At 43.6% G+C, this 17,500-nt stretch overlaps 3 protein-coding genes across 5 annotated transcripts in view; 2 read left to right on the top strand and 1 right to left on the bottom strand.

Annotated features, from left to right (window-relative positions):
• Positions 1-8,705, top strand: part of LOC122254970 (uncharacterized) — a 24,199-nt gene extending 15,494 nt beyond the window's left edge. For both annotated transcript variants that reach the window (XM_043018862.2, XM_086544795.1), the window contains 7 exons: positions 165-283; positions 2,632-2,787; positions 3,201-3,428; positions 4,420-4,669; positions 4,968-5,188; positions 5,697-6,008; positions 6,325-8,705. In XM_043018862.2, the coding sequence (XP_042874796.2) occupies positions 165-283; positions 2,632-2,787; positions 3,201-3,428; positions 4,420-4,669; positions 4,968-5,188; positions 5,697-6,008; positions 6,325-8,358 (3,320 nt within the window). In that variant the 3' untranslated portion in view covers positions 8,359-8,705. The remainder of the gene's footprint in view (positions 1-164; positions 284-2,631; positions 2,788-3,200; positions 3,429-4,419; positions 4,670-4,967; positions 5,189-5,696; positions 6,009-6,324) is intronic.
• A 740-nt stretch (positions 8,706-9,445) lies between these two features.
• On the top strand, positions 9,446-10,452 carry LOC122254955 (transmembrane protease serine 6-like). The gene has a single exon (XM_043018846.2). It carries the CDS (start codon positions 9,625-9,627, stop codon positions 10,450-10,452), a length of 828 nt encoding a protein of 275 aa, XP_042874780.2. The 5' UTR covers positions 9,446-9,624.
• Positions 10,453-16,796: 6,344 nt separating this feature from the next.
• The window catches only part of LOC122254973 (uncharacterized), a 5,360-nt gene continuing 4,656 nt past the window's right edge, over positions 16,797-17,500 (bottom strand). For both annotated transcript variants that reach the window (XM_043018863.2, XM_086544800.1), the window contains exon 4: positions 16,797-17,500. This exon is cut by the window's right edge and continues 1,066 nt beyond it. In XM_043018863.2, the coding sequence (XP_042874797.2) occupies positions 17,484-17,500 (17 nt within the window). In that variant the 3' untranslated portion in view covers positions 16,797-17,483.

Genomic DNA, 17,500 nt, shown 5'->3' with positions numbered 1-17,500 from the left:
TAGAAAGAACTTAACAAAGCGAAATAAGACCTATTATAACATACATGATATAAAAGAATATTATATAACCTAACCATAGTTCGATGTATTAATACCTGCATCTTTCAATACGAAGTGACACCCCTATCTGACCCACGCCACGCCCATGCCTCTTACGCCCGCAGATCGGACTGCCGTGGGCTGGAGTGGGTGGTGGGCGGCGCTGGCGGCCCTCTTAGCCATCCTGCTCGGCTTCGTCATCGTCATGTGTGTGGTTTCTCACTATCATCGCCCCAAGATCCAGGTCAGTGGCTGGGGGATGGCGAGGGGAATAGGGTTGGATTAGAGGTTTGTTTGTTTGTTTGTTTGTTTGTTTGGATGTTTCTTTTGTTTGAGTGTTTTGGATGTGTGTACGCTTATATGTGTATATCTATGTTTTGTGTTTTATATTATATATTATATATATATATTATATGCATATTTATAGTTTATTATATATATATTTTATATATTATATGCATTATATATATATATATATATATATATATATATATAATATATATATATATATATATATATATATATATATATATATATATATATATATATATATATATAATATATATATATATATATATATTTATATATATATATATATATATATGCATATATATATATATATATATATATATATATATATATATATATATATATATATATATATATATATATATATATATAACACAAATTCTTTTAAATCTGATCTTGTATCGACTAAGCATGAATGAAAACGTATAGTTCCAAAAAAAAAGCAAATATGTAATTTCCATTTCGAAATCCTGTTCATACTAAGTAATAGCAACAGGGAAGTAATATCGAAACATTAATTACATATCTTGCAGTGTTGAATTTTTAGAATTATTATATTTAATTCATCCCTTTTGTTGCAGCGAACTCAGCTGCAACACATATATGCACACACACACGTACAAACACGCACGCACGCACACACACACACACACACACACACACACACACACACACACACACACACACACACACACACACACACACACACACACACACACACACACACACACACACACACACACACACACACACACACACACGTACAAACACGCACGCACACATACACACGCACACGCACACGCACTTATCACTTTTCAAGAATCATGATTTCGCTCTATTGCAACTATAGATAGATTAATTACCAACTTTTCCCTGCTCTGTTCTCATGATACATATCCTATAATCATATTTATTACTAATGAAGTCTTAAAGTTACTCAACGTCGATGGTTCAACGATTTATCTTTGCCGATTCGTGTCTGGCCATTTATTTCATGACTTTCCTGGGACAGATATGGTCTCTTAAGATTTATGCATGATTTATTTATAGGTCTGGGTATAGGATCTTTATAGGCATGCTGTCTGAGGGTATATAGGTTGTGGATTTCACTTTAGGCTGTGATTTTTTTCTTTTTTTTTTTGAGTTAATGTATTTTCGTAATGTATATTGTACCATATATTTTGACTGTATAACGCCGCGACTAAAGTAAATTCATTTATGAATATATCGTGTATGAATAATGTCTATTTTTTCGTTCATTGATAAGGAAAATTTAGTTGTATGCATGAATTTGTGTGTGTTTTAGGGATTCTAGCTTGTATTGTTAATATTTTGTATTGTTAATTTCATGCTTTCTTTTTCAAGAATGGCAAAGAAAAGGAATAAGGTGAATAACATATATGCATATATATATATATATATATATATATATATATATATATATATATATATATATATGTGTGTGTGTGTGTGTGTGTGTGTGTGTGTGTGTGTGTGTGTGTGTGTGCGTGTGTGTGTGTGTGTGTGTGTGTGCGTGTGTGTGTGTGTGTGTGTATGTGTGTGTGTGTGCCTGCGTGTGCGTGTGCCTGCGTGTTTGTACGTGTGTGTGCATATATGTGTTTAGGTGCGCTTACATGTTTATTTATTAGAACTTATTTTGTGACAAGGTGTTTGCATAATCCACGGTTAGAGTCAATATTACATACAGGTGTCTACACACCTCGTTCACGGGTGTATATAGCAGATATACTGTGAATGGATATACAGGTATATATAAGACTCAATACTTCACACTGCAAGAGATGTAACTGAGGTATTTTGAATATACTTATATCGGAATTACCTCCAATTCAGATGAAGATATAATCGAGACGCGTCCGGTGTAACTCTTGTATTGTGAAGTTGGTCAGTCTCAGTTATTAATTGTTCTTCATTTGTCACAATTAATTTTATTTACTGTGAATGGCGAGTTGATTCACCTGCTGACACCATGTCTGAGTGGTTGAGTGAGAGAGGAAAATAGATAGATAGATAGATAGATAGATAGATGGATAGATATGTGTGTAGTTCGTGATTTTATGTATGTATATAGATTTTGTTTATGTGAGGTTCATTAAAAAAAATCAGTTATGTAAAAATCCAAGTAACAGCAAAACATTATTTATTCATTTATTTATTTATTAATAACGCCAAACACCTTCCTGATATTTGAAGAAGAAAAAAATCACAAAAAACAATAATACTCCCAACCAAAGACTCATTCGATGCATCTGGTTCTCCCAGAAATACTTCGAAGGCTTCAACCGCATAGTTGACATCGAAGAACCGGGGGACGTGGAAGGGCAGCCGCTCATGAACCAAGAACTGGAAGTGGAGCTGAGGAGGCCAAAGTTGCTGAGGTCGACTTCAATAGTCAATACCGAAGATCCGGATACTGTGGTAAGAGGGTAGAGTGCGTTTTATTTTCTTTTTTCCTTTTAACAAAATTGATGTTTTTATTGTGTCTTCTTATCGCTGCGTCTGTGGAACCATGTAGTATTTATCTACTAGTTATCTGATATTTGTTATGTCTGTTGGTTACCAAATCATGATAGAACAGTACCATCATGGTGGATTTCATGGTGTTTGGCCCTTTAACATCTGCCTACCATTATCGAATCTGGTATTTATTGTCCCCTGATTACCAGACCTTTATAGAACAAGAACCCTCATGGTAGATTTCTTAGTCTTTTTTTTTTAACAAAATTGATATAATAACAGGCTCCATTGTCGTTGAGACATTAAGCCAAACGAACGCATTTTTATATATTATATTATTTTTACATCATTTTTATATCATTTTTATATTCTAGTTACCGCTGCGTCTGTGGAACGCCGTGGCATCTGGCGAGCAGGAAGAGGTCGAGCAGGTCCTCGTCACCCTAGCGCCGGACCCCGAGAAGTCCCTCGAGGGATGGACGACCTCGCCCTACGAGGAGGCGCACCATCGGGGACACTATTACGTGCTGAGGACACTCGAGGAGTTCATGGAGAAGGAGCCGGAAGTTCCTCAGGGCGACATGATTCTGAGCGTCATGCAGGTGGGTCGACCCGGTTGGTCATGCGGAAGGTCCTCGGAGGGAGACGTAATTCTGGGCGTCATGCAGGTGGGTCGGTTGGTCATGCGGAAGGTCCTCAGTGTTACGTGATTCTGAGCGTCATGTGGAAGGTCCTCGGAGGGAGACGTAATTCTGGGCGTCATGCAGGTGGGTCGGTTGGTCATGCGGAAGGTCCTCAGTGTTACGTGATTCTGAGCGTCATGCAGGTGGGTCGGTTGGTCATGCGGAAGGTCCTCGGTGGGAGACGTGATTCTGGGCGTCATGCAGGTGGGAGACGTGATTCTGGGCATCATGCAGGTGGGTCGGTTGGTCATGTGGAAGGTCCTCGGTGGGAGACGTGATTCTAGGCGTCATGCAGGTGGGTCGGTTGGTCATGTGGAAGGTCCTCGTTGGGAGACGTGATTCTGGGCGTCATGCAGGTGCGTCGGTTGGTCATGTGGAAGGTCCTTAGTGTTACGTGATTCTGAGCGTCATGCAGGTGGATCGGTTAGTCATTCGGCTTTTCCTCTGAGCTGCGTGATTCTGAGCGTCATGCGGACGTTCCTAAAAAACTACATGATTCTGAACGTCATGCAGATGGTTATGTTGGTCATGCGGGCGTCCCTCAAAGCGACATGATTCTGAACGTCATGCAGGGGAGTTGGCAATGAGTTTGAAATGTAATGGTAGTAAGAGTTGATGACGCAATGCCGGCTGCGGACTTTTCTTTTGATGGTCTCTAAGTGGTTTTATTGCAACATTTGAGTAGCATTTGCATTGATCATGATAAGCATACGGGATGTATTGGAAAGGTCTGTCAAAATCCTACATTTTGTTTGTGGACGAATATTATTTTTTTGTATCCTTAACCTTAAGAATATATAATTTCGCATCAGATATATGCATAACTTAATATCAGATTAAGCCTAATTACCCCTAAAATGACCTTCCATTTATCTGAGCAAAGATTAATAAAAGGAAAAATCACCTCCAGACACACACTCGCAACGTGGAGGCGGTGTTTGAGGCGGCGCGCGGAGGTCAGTATCGTTACGGAGGCGGCGTGGACGTCCTGTTGAGGGCGCACAGCCTCCCCGGCACCCTGCAGGACCAGTACGGGTTCTCGCTCCTCCACCACGCCGCCTCCGTCAAGCTTGCCGACGGAGGACCCCTGTGGCTGGCGGCGGACATCAGGAGTCTCGTGGAGAGCCACCAGGTCTTCGTTAATGCGGTCGATTATAAGGGTTAGTTTCTCTCTCGCGCTCTGTCTGTCGATGTCTGTCGATGTCTCTTTCTTTCTTTCTTTCTTTCTCTCTCAATCTCTCTGTGTGACTCTCTCTATATATCTCCCTTTCCCTCTCCCTCTCCTCCCCCTTCTCCTTCTCCTTCTCCTTCTCTCTCAAATCCAAAAACCCCCCCCCCAAAAAAAAAAAAAAAAAAAAAAAAAAATCCCCTCCACATATCACAACGACCTCATATCCAATATTACTGCTTGTTCATAATACCTCCCCCCTCCCCCCCGTTCCTCCCTCACTCCTCCAGGCCGCACCGCCCTCCACGCCCTCGCTGAAGCCGCTAGCATCAGCGAACGGAACACCTGTTGGGACGGCAAGGCGCTGAGCGTGAACCAGGCGTGGGTCAGCATGGCGGCGCTGGTGCTGAGGCTGGGCTGCGATCCGCGCCTTCCCGACCGACGCGACCACTACCCGGATCAGCTGGCGAGGGCGGCGGGGAACCTCCTGCTGGCGGAGGAATTGGCTAAGGTCGGGGTGATGTGTGTTTTTTTTATATATTTTTCTTTTTGTATTCGTTTTTTTTTGTTTTGCTTATTTTACTTAGTTGTTGTTTTTTATTGTTTTACTTAGTTGTTGTTTTTTATTGTTTTACTTAGTTGTTTTTTATTGTTTTATTTAGTTGTTTTTTATTGTTTTACTTTTTATTGTTTTTTACTTGATTATTTATTGATTTTGTGTATATTATTTTACTTATTTATTGTTTTTTACTTGTTTATTAATTGATTTTGTGTACTTACTGACTAGTTATTCCACCACTACCATCATTAGCTTCCCTCCACCATTAACTTTACCTTCACCCCCCCCCTAACCATTTCCTCATCATACCAACCCCCACCATCACGCCGACCGTTATGTCACCACACCGACCTGACCTAACACACCATCACCTCACCATCCCAACCACCACCACGTAACCATACGGACTACCATTACCCTTCTCTTAACCCCCCTTTTCCCCCCTTTCCCCCTCCCTCAGGCCTCGAAGCGGCTGGGCGCCATCGACTCGACGGAGAAGCTGAGTCAGTTCAAGGACCTGGCGAAGGCGTCGAAGTACGGCGACGTGCACACCATGCACAGTCTGCTGATGGAGGCCGTGCCCGTGCTGCCCCTCGGCGCCCGCTCCGACCCGCTCCTGGAGGCCGTGCAGGGAGGGCACAGGGACGCCGTGTTCCTCCTGTTCAGTGCCGGCGCGCCCCTCTGTGCGCAGGGCCTCGTGGGCAACACGCCCTTCGAGGTCGCGCACAGCACCAGGGGGCTGCCGGCCTTCTTCCCGGCGCTCATCAGGAAGGTCGGCTCCGGGGATGTGGGATTTGTGTGTAGACATACGCACAGACATACACATACATGTGTGTGTATGTATGTGTTTGTGTCTGTGTGTGTGTGTGTGTGTGTGTGTGTGTGTGTGTATGTGTGTTTGTGTCTGTGTGTGTATGTGTGTGTGCGTGTCTGCGTTTATATGTGTAGAACCATCTTGTATGTCATAGATTTGATTTAACTCTGTACTGTACTTTTCATTGTTATTAATTGTATACAATTTCAGTGACGTTTTTTATATATATTATCATATTATCAAGCTCAAGACTAATTTCCCTCATGGCTTCCAGGCTTTCAGCGACAGACTGCAGGTAGAAATATCGCAGCTGGCGTGCACAGACAAGGACGAAGTCGACCTGAAGCAAGGACTGGACACCTTGAAGACCATCGCTGAAAATTCGGGCCACCGGTTGGAAGAGGAACTGAGAGCCTGGTTCCAAAACAGCAGTTCGCTCAACTATACGAAGCTACTGGCGAAGGCGGCCGGCATGGGACTCACCCTCACCTGCCAGCTGCTGGGCGTTGCAGGGGTACGCCTCAACGCCCTTCCCGGAGAGGTGCCTCCGCTAGAGCTGGCCCTGAAGAACCGCCACCACAACACCGCCTACGCCCTGTGTCGGGACCTGAGGATGAATCCCTACGCCACGGAATGCGAGGCGAGGGACGTCTCTCAGCGGCTCGTCGACGATCTCCTAGACAGCGAACTCATGCGCTTCGAGCGGAAGTTGCAGAAGACGGGCATTGACAAGGTGACTTCCGAAAGCCTGATGGCGTATGCGAGGAACGTGAAGGGCCAGCAACCAATTCGCGAACCAACGAAGAACTTCCTCTACCTGCTGGCGGAACTGAGCTTGGTAACCATCTTGCATCGGCTGAGGAAACTGTGCCCGGGTTTATGTATAGATACCTTAGTCCACGAGGGAGTAGGTGCCACCATGTTGCACGTGGCGGCTGCATACGGTAAGACGAACATGGTTGAATATCTGCTTTTGCAAGGGGCCAATCATGCAATTAAGACCTTCGGTGGGCTCACGCCAGTCCACCTAGCAGCCACGCGAGGCTACAAGGAATGCATGGAATACATCATAAATTACACGGGCGAAGAGCCAGACCTAAACCATGGCCTGAGCCCGAATGACATTTTAAAAGACTTTGCCGATAACGTAAAAAACTGCCACCTCGACGTGCTGTCGAAGGAGGAGGCGACGGCGATTGCGAACGCGAACGGGAATCATCTCCGGGCGAAGCTCATGCTGGCCAAGAGGTGCGAGATCCTGGGAATCAGCAGTGTGCAGGACATTCAGGAGATCATTGAACATGAACAGAAAATCATGGAAAGCTTGAATTTATCAGACATCAAGAGTGTTATCGAAGAAGATGTGACTTCCCTTTTAAAGGAGATTACTCAGGTAGATTCGCGGTTTTCGGGTAAACTTGTGTCGTTTTGCTCAACCAGTGAGAAGAACGAATTCTTTTTGCCAGACGATTTTGAGTTCTACATAGAGCTTGAAGATTACCACGCTCTGCCAGGGGGGTGCATCACAGTGTACGATAATGCCGGGAAAGAGGCCAAAGACGGGGAGGATATTTTCCGCCTGACCTCCACGCAAGACGAGGACCTCTTTGAAGCCTCGAGGTTCAAAGATTCCTTTTACAAAGCTGCTCAAGAAGCCCTCAGCAGAACGGCATTCAAGAACCTAGCTTTGGTGCCGCCGTTCTTCACTCACTCTTTAGTCGGTGTATCGCTGTTTGCTCTGTATCTGGGCAAACCACGAGCCACTCTGGTCCGTGTGTCTGTCACCCCCGTCCTTAAAGTGCCCGTACCCCACGAACACCAGTGGCAGCATCTGCCGGAGAGGCTACACAACCACCAGAACGAGAAGGGTCACGAACACCTCGCCAACACTGCAGAAGGGACATGGATATATCTGTTTAACTTCATGCACGAATTTATCATATCGTCTCTGAAAAGGGAAGAGCTGATCGTTCTGCAAACGTGCGTATTCTTCTGCAAGCTCCTCAAGGCATACTGGTGGCTGCCGAAACGCGAGCACCGCCGCTATGGATGCGTGTGGCAAACGTCTCCTCTGGGCGTGGACGTGCCGAGCCCACGGACCCTGATCACCCTTTTTTTGGAAGAGCTAATGGAGGAGGGAGAAGAAATCCTGAAGAAGGAGGTGTTCGTCGAGAAGGTCATCTCGGTCTTGAGGAGAGCACCCAAGCCGGAGAAGTTCTCAGGGTCGTTCAAGTCGTCACAGCGAAGGCACCCGATCGTCGTGGGAGAAGTGCGTGCCATAATGCTCTTCTTGAAAGGCATACAATGATCATGAGCGTGTTGTGTTTGGCATTGGCTGTGACATTTCCCGAACTGCCCCCAGTTTCACTCGGACGTAAAGTAAAAAAGTGAAAGTGAGTGCATTCGTTTCCATAATGAAAGACTGGCACAAGGGACCATACAGCTGGCAAAACCATACTATCTATTTATGAATGACAGACCAGACATACTCAAGTCAGTGCCAGGATTTTATAGAGTGATATATGTTTTATATTTTTCCATTCACAATTGTCAGGAATGATGCGTGCTCGTGACCCTTTATGTTTTTCTAGTCATAAGTGACTTTTCCAATGCTCAAATTATTGTATAATATAAAAAATATACCCCAAAAATGTGTGTAGAAGATTTTATATTTAACCTTATAACATTGACTCATTAGCTGATAATATTTAGACGATATGCAAACGTTATTTAAATGTCGATTGTAGACAATATGGAAGCCTATAACAAGCATCGAATTCGTCGAGAAACATATAGAAATAATAATGATTATGTTAATGATGTTGATAATAGCAATAATGAGGATGATGATAATATGACAACAGCATCAAAATTGATGATAGTCGCCATCATTATTGTCATGATAATGATGAGAGTAAAAATAATAATGAGGAAAAAGATAATAAAGAATGAGAAAATGATAATAGTAATGAGTGGCAAAATAACAATGATTATAATTAAAATGATAAAATGATGGTGATAATAACAATAATAATGATAAAATGATAATAACAATGATAAAATGATAATAACAATGATAAAATGATGTTGATAATAACATTGAGAAAATGATGATAATAACAATGACAAAATGTGATAATAATAATAATGATAACAATGGTTGTAATGATAATGATGAAAAAAATAATAATGATAACAATCATGAAAATGATAATGACAAAAATAATGATAATGATAAAAATGAGTTGTGTAACTGAGGACAAAGTCTGAGTACTGAAAATAAGCTGATTATACAGAATTTGAGACACTTACTTCAAATCAATATGAAATAGAACATTGTTTCTCATATTCCAATTATGTATAGCATGAAAAACTAAAAGAAATATCTAATACGTATATATCATTAGCATATATTTATTTATTGTCAAATTAGCATATACCTATTCCCAAGCTTCAATGTCCCCGTAAACACTTACTATCCAAGGTCAGGTCACCACCACATGATTCAGGTCATCGAAGGGTAAAGGACATATATAAAAACCGAGATCTTAAAGAAGACGTTACAACTGACGCCATGAAGACCCTCGCATTCTTTATCCTCCTTTGTCCTACTTACGTTCTCAGCGACGAATCCCCACCTCGTCTTTGGTGGTGGTGGGCGTCTCAAGCCAAGCCTCGCACGCCCGTGACACTCCCAGCCAGCTGTGGCCTCTCACCATCTGCCAGGATCGTGGGAGGGAGTCCGTCCGAGGAGCACGCATGGTCTTGGGTCGCCAGCTTGCGTACCTCGGGAGGCAGGCACTTCTGTGGGGGAACCTTGGTCTCCGTCAGGCACGTCGTTACGGCCGCCCACTGCGTTAAGGCCTACAGGTGGTTCCTGAGCCTTCTGCATGTTGTCGTGAGGGGGGGTAATGGAAGCGCTGTGGGCGTATCTGCGGTGGCCATACACCCTCAGTATCGCCGTCGGAATGTCCATGATTACGACTTGGCTGTTTTGACGCTGAAGAGGGATCTGGTCGTCAGTGCGTCGCTGCCTCCGGCGTGTCTCCCCGCGGCGACGGCTCGTTCTCCTGGTCCTGCCACGGTGGTAGGATGGGGTCGCCTGCAGGAAAATGGCACAGCCGCCCCTAACCTGCATGAAGCTCTCGTCGAGATCTTGCCGCATGAATCGTGTCGTGCGTACGGCGACCTTTACACCGACAGCATGTTATGTGGCGGAGGACAAGGTCGAGACGCTTGTCAGGGCGACTCTGGAGGACCGCTCCTGCAGGAGGTCTCGTCCAAGTGGTACCTCGTGGGCGTGGTTAGCTTTGGCAAAGGTTGCGGGCGTCCAGACTATCCGGGAGTATACGCTGATGTGTCAAAGTCCACGAAATGGATTACTTCCATTGTAAGTCTCTAATAGATTATTTGTGTGTTCTATAGCTCGTTGAATAAAGGTTGTTTCTTAATAATCTCATTACCATTATTTGATTTATTCCATAATAGACTGCCGCTACATCATAAGGGATATTGATTTCTGTCGTCTCTATCTGTTAATGAACTCAGTCCTTAACACTCGCTGACACACTGTTTGTTTGGTGTCAACGCTACCATATTATGAACGTTAGCGCATAACATTGATCCAGAACAGCGGACCCAGTGACTCTCGTTAAAACAACACGTATCATGGAGCAACATAGATAACTCAGTCTCTCACTCGCTCTAACGAAACGGTGTACTTGTGCGATCCCTCTTCAGACATGCCTTTCGACAAGAAGCTGAAATGCAGCATCCTCGTGTTTCTTCTCGGCGTCCTTCGCTTATTCGGAGGATTCCCTTACGTGGTCAGAACCAACGAGGAAGGAAAACTGAATATAAAGAAGTCCTACGTGGCTATTCTCTGGACGTGTTTGATCGTCCTCACCCTCGTGTCTTTCTCGGTGTCCTCGCTAGCCAACGCACCAACCAGGGAAAGCACGACGGAGAACTGGACAACACACATCGTCAACTACTTAACCTACGGTTCGTCTGCGCTCTTTTTCTTGTACTTGGCGCTGAGGAGCCCCAAGCTGGCAGCCATTCTGAGGAGCCTCGTCAAGAGTAAAGCGGAAATCAAAAGGTCGCTGGTCGGCAGGTCGGACTTCATACACGGAATGTGTTTCCTTGGGGTCGTGGCCGGGGTGACCTTCTTCACCTACTGCAGCGTTCGGGACTTTACCGCACGGCTCCGCGATGGCTCAGAGAGTCTCTTCTACCACATCCCCGTGACTATGCTTGATCCTGCGATTGAGTTCACGTCAATCACCCTCGGCCTCCTGGTGTATTACATTCTCAAAGTTGTCGGCCTCGAAGTCATGGATGTAGTTATGGCAACGTCGGCACTTGGACAGCAGCCTCGTCACTCTATAAGGACACCCGTTTCGTCTGGTCAGCGACATGCTAAGGTCCTTCCGAAGGTCAGTTCACGTCGGAGAGTTTGCGATTCAGGAGTTCTCATTACTGTATATCGTCTCTTCCTCTCCTCTCTCTCTCTACCTCTCATCTCTTACCTTATTCCCTCCTCTCTTTCTACCTCTTTCCCCCTTCTCTCCCCTTCTATTTCTACATCTCTCCTCCTATTTGCCCCTCTCCCCCTCTCTCTATTTCTCTCCACGTCTCTCCATCCCCTCGAACTCTACTTCTCTCCCCCGCTTTTCCCCTCTTTACCCATTTCTATCTATATCTTCCTCCCTCTCTCTCTCTCTTTATTCCTCTCCCCCTCTATCCATCTTCCACTCTACTTCTCTTCCCCTTTCTATGTACCTCTCTTCTCCTCTTTCTCTACCTTTCTTCCCCTCTCTCTAACTATCTCCCCCTCTCTCTAACTATCTCCCCCTCTCTCTACCTCTATTCCCCTCTCTCGCCATCTCTCTTTACCCCCCCTCTTTCTCTACCTCTCTCACCTTTATCTCTATCTCTCTCTTCTTTTCTCTTTACTCCCCCCTCTTTCTATACCTCTCTCCGTCTCTCTCTACTCCACCCCTCTCTCTCTACCTCTCCCCTCTCTATATCTCCCTTCTCTCTACACCTCTTCCCTCTCTCTCTCTACCTATCTCCCCCTCTTTCTCTACCTCTCTTCCCCTCTTACTCTACCTCTCTCCCCTCTATATCTCTCTCCGTCTCTCTCTACTTCTCCTCCCCTCTCTCTCTACCTCACCCCTCTCGCTCTCTACCTCTCCCCTCTCTCTATACATCTCTTTCTCTCTCTATTTTTCCCCGTCTCTCTTTACCTCTCTCCCATCTCTCTCTATCTCTCCCCTCTCTCCCTCTCTCTCTGTTTTCCCCCCTCTCTCTTTCCCTACCTATCCTCTCTCCTCTTTCTTTACCTCTTTCCCCTCTTTATACCTCTATCCTCCGCCCTCCGTCCCCCTCTCTCTCGACCTCACCCCTTCACCCATACTATCACTTGTTCGCTCACATATTTTACAAGCACACACACATACACAAACACACACACACACAAACACACACACACACACACACACACACACACACACACACACACACACACACACACACACACACACACACACACACACGCACACAAACACACACACACACACACACACACACACACACGAACACACACACACACACACACAAACAAACAAACAAACACACACACACACACGCACACAAACACACACACACACACACGCAAACACACACTCATTCACTCACTCACTCACTCACACACACACACACACACTCCAATACAACAACGCCAAAACAAAAACCCAAGTACCTACCTAATTGACAGCAACCAAGCGTGACACTAACGCCCTCTCCATCCTCCCAGGAATCTTGCCGCCCCGCGCCGCTCAGCACCATCTCCTCAGACACGGTGGCGGTTCCTCTCGAAAATCCCGCGACCAACCACGCCCCCCGACGTCTGGTTATCCTCGACGATGTGGTCATTGAGCTGCTGGAGTACGCGGGTCCCGTCCTCTTTCTGATGCTGCTCAGCGCCGCCTTCAACGCGACCATCATGATGTTCTTGAGCTTTCGCGGCTCGCCCTTTTGGGGTTATTATGCCTCGTACGCGACGGTCAAGCTGCTTCTGGTCCTGCATGTGGCCTGCTTGCCTGACTTCCTGATACAGACGGTAGTATGGCTGGAGATTTTACATGTCATACACGCACACACACGCGCGCGCGCACACGCACACACACACACACACACACATATATATAAACATATACATATAAATATATACATATACATATATACATACATACATATGTATATATATATATATATATATATATATATATATATATATATATATAGATAGATAGATAGATATTTAGGTATTTAGATGGATAAACAGAGATAAAGAGATACAGAGAGAAATATATGGATAATAGATAAATCAATAAACAGATAGATTGACGAATAAACAAAGAGACAGACAAATATTGCTAGATAGATAAGCAGATAGATAGATAGAGTACACAAAAGATAAAGTGATGGATGGTACAAAAGATGGAAAAGGTAAATTTCCAGTTTCGCACAGCCATTGAATCTCGCAATTTAAAATTTTGTCTGCAATTCCTCCTGATGTGTAAGACGTGAATCTGCTATCATTTTTCATCGCATATAACTATTTCTGAAATTGCAGGGGAGGGTATGAAGTTTATCAGGGAAATGATAGGGTAAAACAGGCTTAACTGAAATAAATATGTAACAAAAACACGTAAAAAACAACAAAAACGTTTAAAATCCGCGATTAATCAAGATATACGAACCAGAGCGGCAACTTTTAAAAATCGAAGGGAACAAACTTTTGGCAAATACACCAGAACCCCCTCTTAATTAAAGTACCCCAGCCAGCCCCCTGTACCCCCGTGGTCTTTATATATCGCGTTCTATGTAACCCACCTAACCCACTAGCCAGGGGGCTCTGCTTCCTGGACCCCCGTGGGAGAGGACCTTGAATAATGGATATTGCGTCGTTGTTAATATGTTTGTTTCACCATGTAATTTGCTGTCAGAAAATACGTCCCTTCGTACATAGAAAAAGCAATATTGCACCTTTCTTCGGTCCCGCTTGGGGCAATTAATGGGCTCTGGTATTATACCTTTTGCCACAATATTGATTGGAGAATGTCCGATAATCGAGATAACGATGAAAACAAAACGATTCTCACCAGCGCTCCTCAAGGAATGACAGCCGAGGAACTGTCAAATCTCCCGGTCGCGAATTTAAAAAGGATTAAAAAATAAGAATTGTTGGAAATGTTCGATTTTTAAGAATAAAATTGACGAAATATATAATCGTGAAAGGAAAGACACTTTCAACTGGAATGAATAGTTTTTTCACAATTGCGTAGTACCACCTGCCGAATGACTTCTACATCAACAATTTGCGGAGGAATGAAAATTGTCATATAATTTCCGTTTTATCGACTACATGTACCATTTCTCTTGCATCTTACGTCCGGTATGAAACTTAACCTATACCTACAACCTATATATACAAACAACACTCCTTTCAGCGCGAGCGGGGTCTTAGACATGTGAGGAAGCAACTAGCTACTCAGACAACCACAATGGAGGTAAGCATTTGGTATAACCTGAGATATATTTAATGGCATTGATAAAGAGCATAAGCAACTTCATTATCCGTGCTTGCATCAAATTTGTAATGGAAGTTAAGTGTCAAGGATTGATTTATATGAAAAATAAGCAAATTTTATGAAGTCTACATTTTTTAAAAAGTATAATTGCATCAAGTCAGAGTCTCCAGTAACGAAAAAGCACAAATTCATACTTTCTCGCCTTTTATGAAAGACAATGATACATCCATGATTTTAATAACATAAATGCTTATTCAATCACTCTCCAACTAGCGTGAGGGTATATATGGATCGCTTTTACATGAGGTGGAAAGAGTACTCGAGAGCGCGCCGGAGCTGTCTGTGTGTCAGCTGTTTACACTCGAGCGCCATCTTATGTTGCCGGTGAGAACTTATTTGTTTTGGGTCACGTGTCTCTTCTTCGTTTATTAATCAATTCTCGTATGTCGTTCTGTCGTGTCTATTTGTTGTGATGTCTGTTTGCCTGTCTGTCTATCTGTCTGTTTCTTATCACTGCCTATATGCCTCTGTCTGTCTCTTTCTCGCTAGCACACGTACGCACACGCGCACACACACACAAACACACAAACAAACACACATACACAAACATACACGCACACGTACACTCTAACACACACACACACACACATACACACACAAACACACACACACACACGTACACATGGGTGGATGTGTATGCCTTATATCTTATCAATTTGTTAATTTGTTCATCCACTATTTATTTGTTTACACTTTTTTGTGAATAAATGTGTCATGATTAGTATGACGTCATGGTTGAATCTCTTCACATGTAATAATGCAGCTTGAGAGTGATAGTGGAAATATACTTAATAGATAAAACAAAAGGAAGGAAAAGAAAGGAGAGAGAGAGGGAGAGAGAGAGACAGACAGACAGAGAGAGAGAGAGAGAGACAGACAGAGAGAGAGAGAGAGAGAGAGAGAGAGAGACAGACAGAGAGAGAGAATAATCTATGATAAAGAATGAATCTATAATTTATATATATTACTCCAATCCCGTGATCCTTCCTTGCAGATGGCGGCCTCTGTCCTGACCTTCCTATTCTTCACGGCCCAGTTTGGTCTTTACGAAGATCCAAACTCTACCAATGTCACCTGCCACATCTCATGAGTCCCCCCCCCCCTCCCCCTCGCTCTGCCGCATCCTCTTCCCCCAATAGAGTCCTCTCTCCCTCCCTCCTATCTCCCTCGTGAAGTCCCCTCCCCTCTCCCCATCCTCCATCTCTTTAAGGGGCCCTCTCCCCTCCCCCCTCCCCTTACGCGATTGCCACGCCTTCTCTATCTCCCTCGTGAGTCCTACCCTCCTCTACGCATCCTCCATCCCCGTAGGATCTCCCCCCCCCATCCCTATCTACGCCCTTTTCACATCCCCCCCCTCTACCACCTTCGCCGGCCCCTCCCTACCCCGACCTTTTATGCGAGAGTCATTCCCGAAAGTCGAGCGCTAGTCACGAACCCTCGCGACCCTGAACCACTGAGACCCGAAACACACGAATATTGGTGCGTATATCTGTGTTGTTTCGGGATTCGTTGCTTCGGGGGTTCATGAGCTGCGTCTGGACTTTTGGTAGTGACCTTACAACACCTACTTGAATAGGTCCTGTACTTTGTTTTATTCTATTTTATCTTCTTGTCTTAATTTTCAGGAAAGTGTGAGGGACAGTGAATTGTCTGGTGGATAAGGGTATACTATACCAAACATGTTAAATAGCGTAGATTATATATAGTAAATATGAATAAATCTACTAGCATTTGTAAAAAAAAAAAAGAAAAAAAAAAAAAAAAAAAAAAAAAAAATATATATATATATATATATATATATATATATATATATATATATATATATATATATAAACATTTACACGGATGCTCCGACACACAAACAGACAGATAGACAATATCATGATATCCACACCTTACCCCACCCCACATAGACACAAACACACCCATACGAAATGTATATTAAATATCTATCAGATGACACGTATAATATGTGAATTTGTATCATCGGAACAAAATAAAATAAGTGGCATACATACATATCATCGAAGTTATTTTTTTCACCATAAGACCCGTGAATCGTCAATGCTGGGTTGTAGATAGACGATTTTTGTGTATATATAGTATATTTACTGTATCTACATAGAAAAGAACATCAACAGTTGTAAAGTAGGTTCACATATCAATGATAAGTATAGAATATATACTGTGATATGCTTTTCTCCAATCAGTTAAATCACCTAACAAAAGAACTGACAGATAAAAAGATATCTAATGAGCAAAGCTAATAAAAGTTAATTAGAGAAAAAGTAAAATGTTCTAAAATACCGAAGCTCCAAGATCACCAGAGGAGAAAAGACATAACACATCCGAACGAAAATCTCTGAAGTCGCGAATCTATCACTCGATCTCACTTCCGACTTTTATTTTCAGAGAAGAGAAGGACTTCCTGTGTTTCGAGATATCAACGGATCCTTCCGCTGATAGAAATGTTTTGTTGACTGTTGACATGTCCTTCTCTCTCTCTCTCTCTTTTTCTCTCTTTCTCTTTCTCTCTCTTTCTTTATAACTCTCTCTCTCTCTCTCTCTCTCTCTATCGCTCCTTCTTGTTCTTAGCTTTCTCTACATATCTTTTGACATTGTGACCTTTGAGTTAAATCCCTGGATCAGAAGAACCGCTCAACGAATTCAAGTGAATAAAGTGATATTCATATTTTGGTGACAGTGAAATGTGTCTATATACCTAAAAAACTTAAATCAATGAAGGACATGTTGTCATCAGCATGAAGATCTGTCATATTCCCTCCTCAT

This window comes from Penaeus japonicus, unplaced genomic scaffold, assembly GCF_977035675.1.
Source record: "Penaeus japonicus unplaced genomic scaffold, GWHDUDI00000001_assembly GWHDUDI00000015, whole genome shotgun sequence".
Classification (NCBI taxonomy): Eukaryota; Metazoa; Arthropoda; class Malacostraca; order Decapoda; family Penaeidae; genus Penaeus; species Penaeus japonicus.
Note: the sequence above shows the minus strand (reverse complement) of the source record. Positions and strands in the feature narration are given on the sequence as shown.

Bases quoted from the DNA above. Each gene is read 5' to 3' on its own strand.
- LOC122254955 (XM_043018846.2), top strand. From the start codon at position 9,625: ATGAAGACCCTCGCATTCTTTATCCTCCTTTGTCCTACTTACGTTCTC.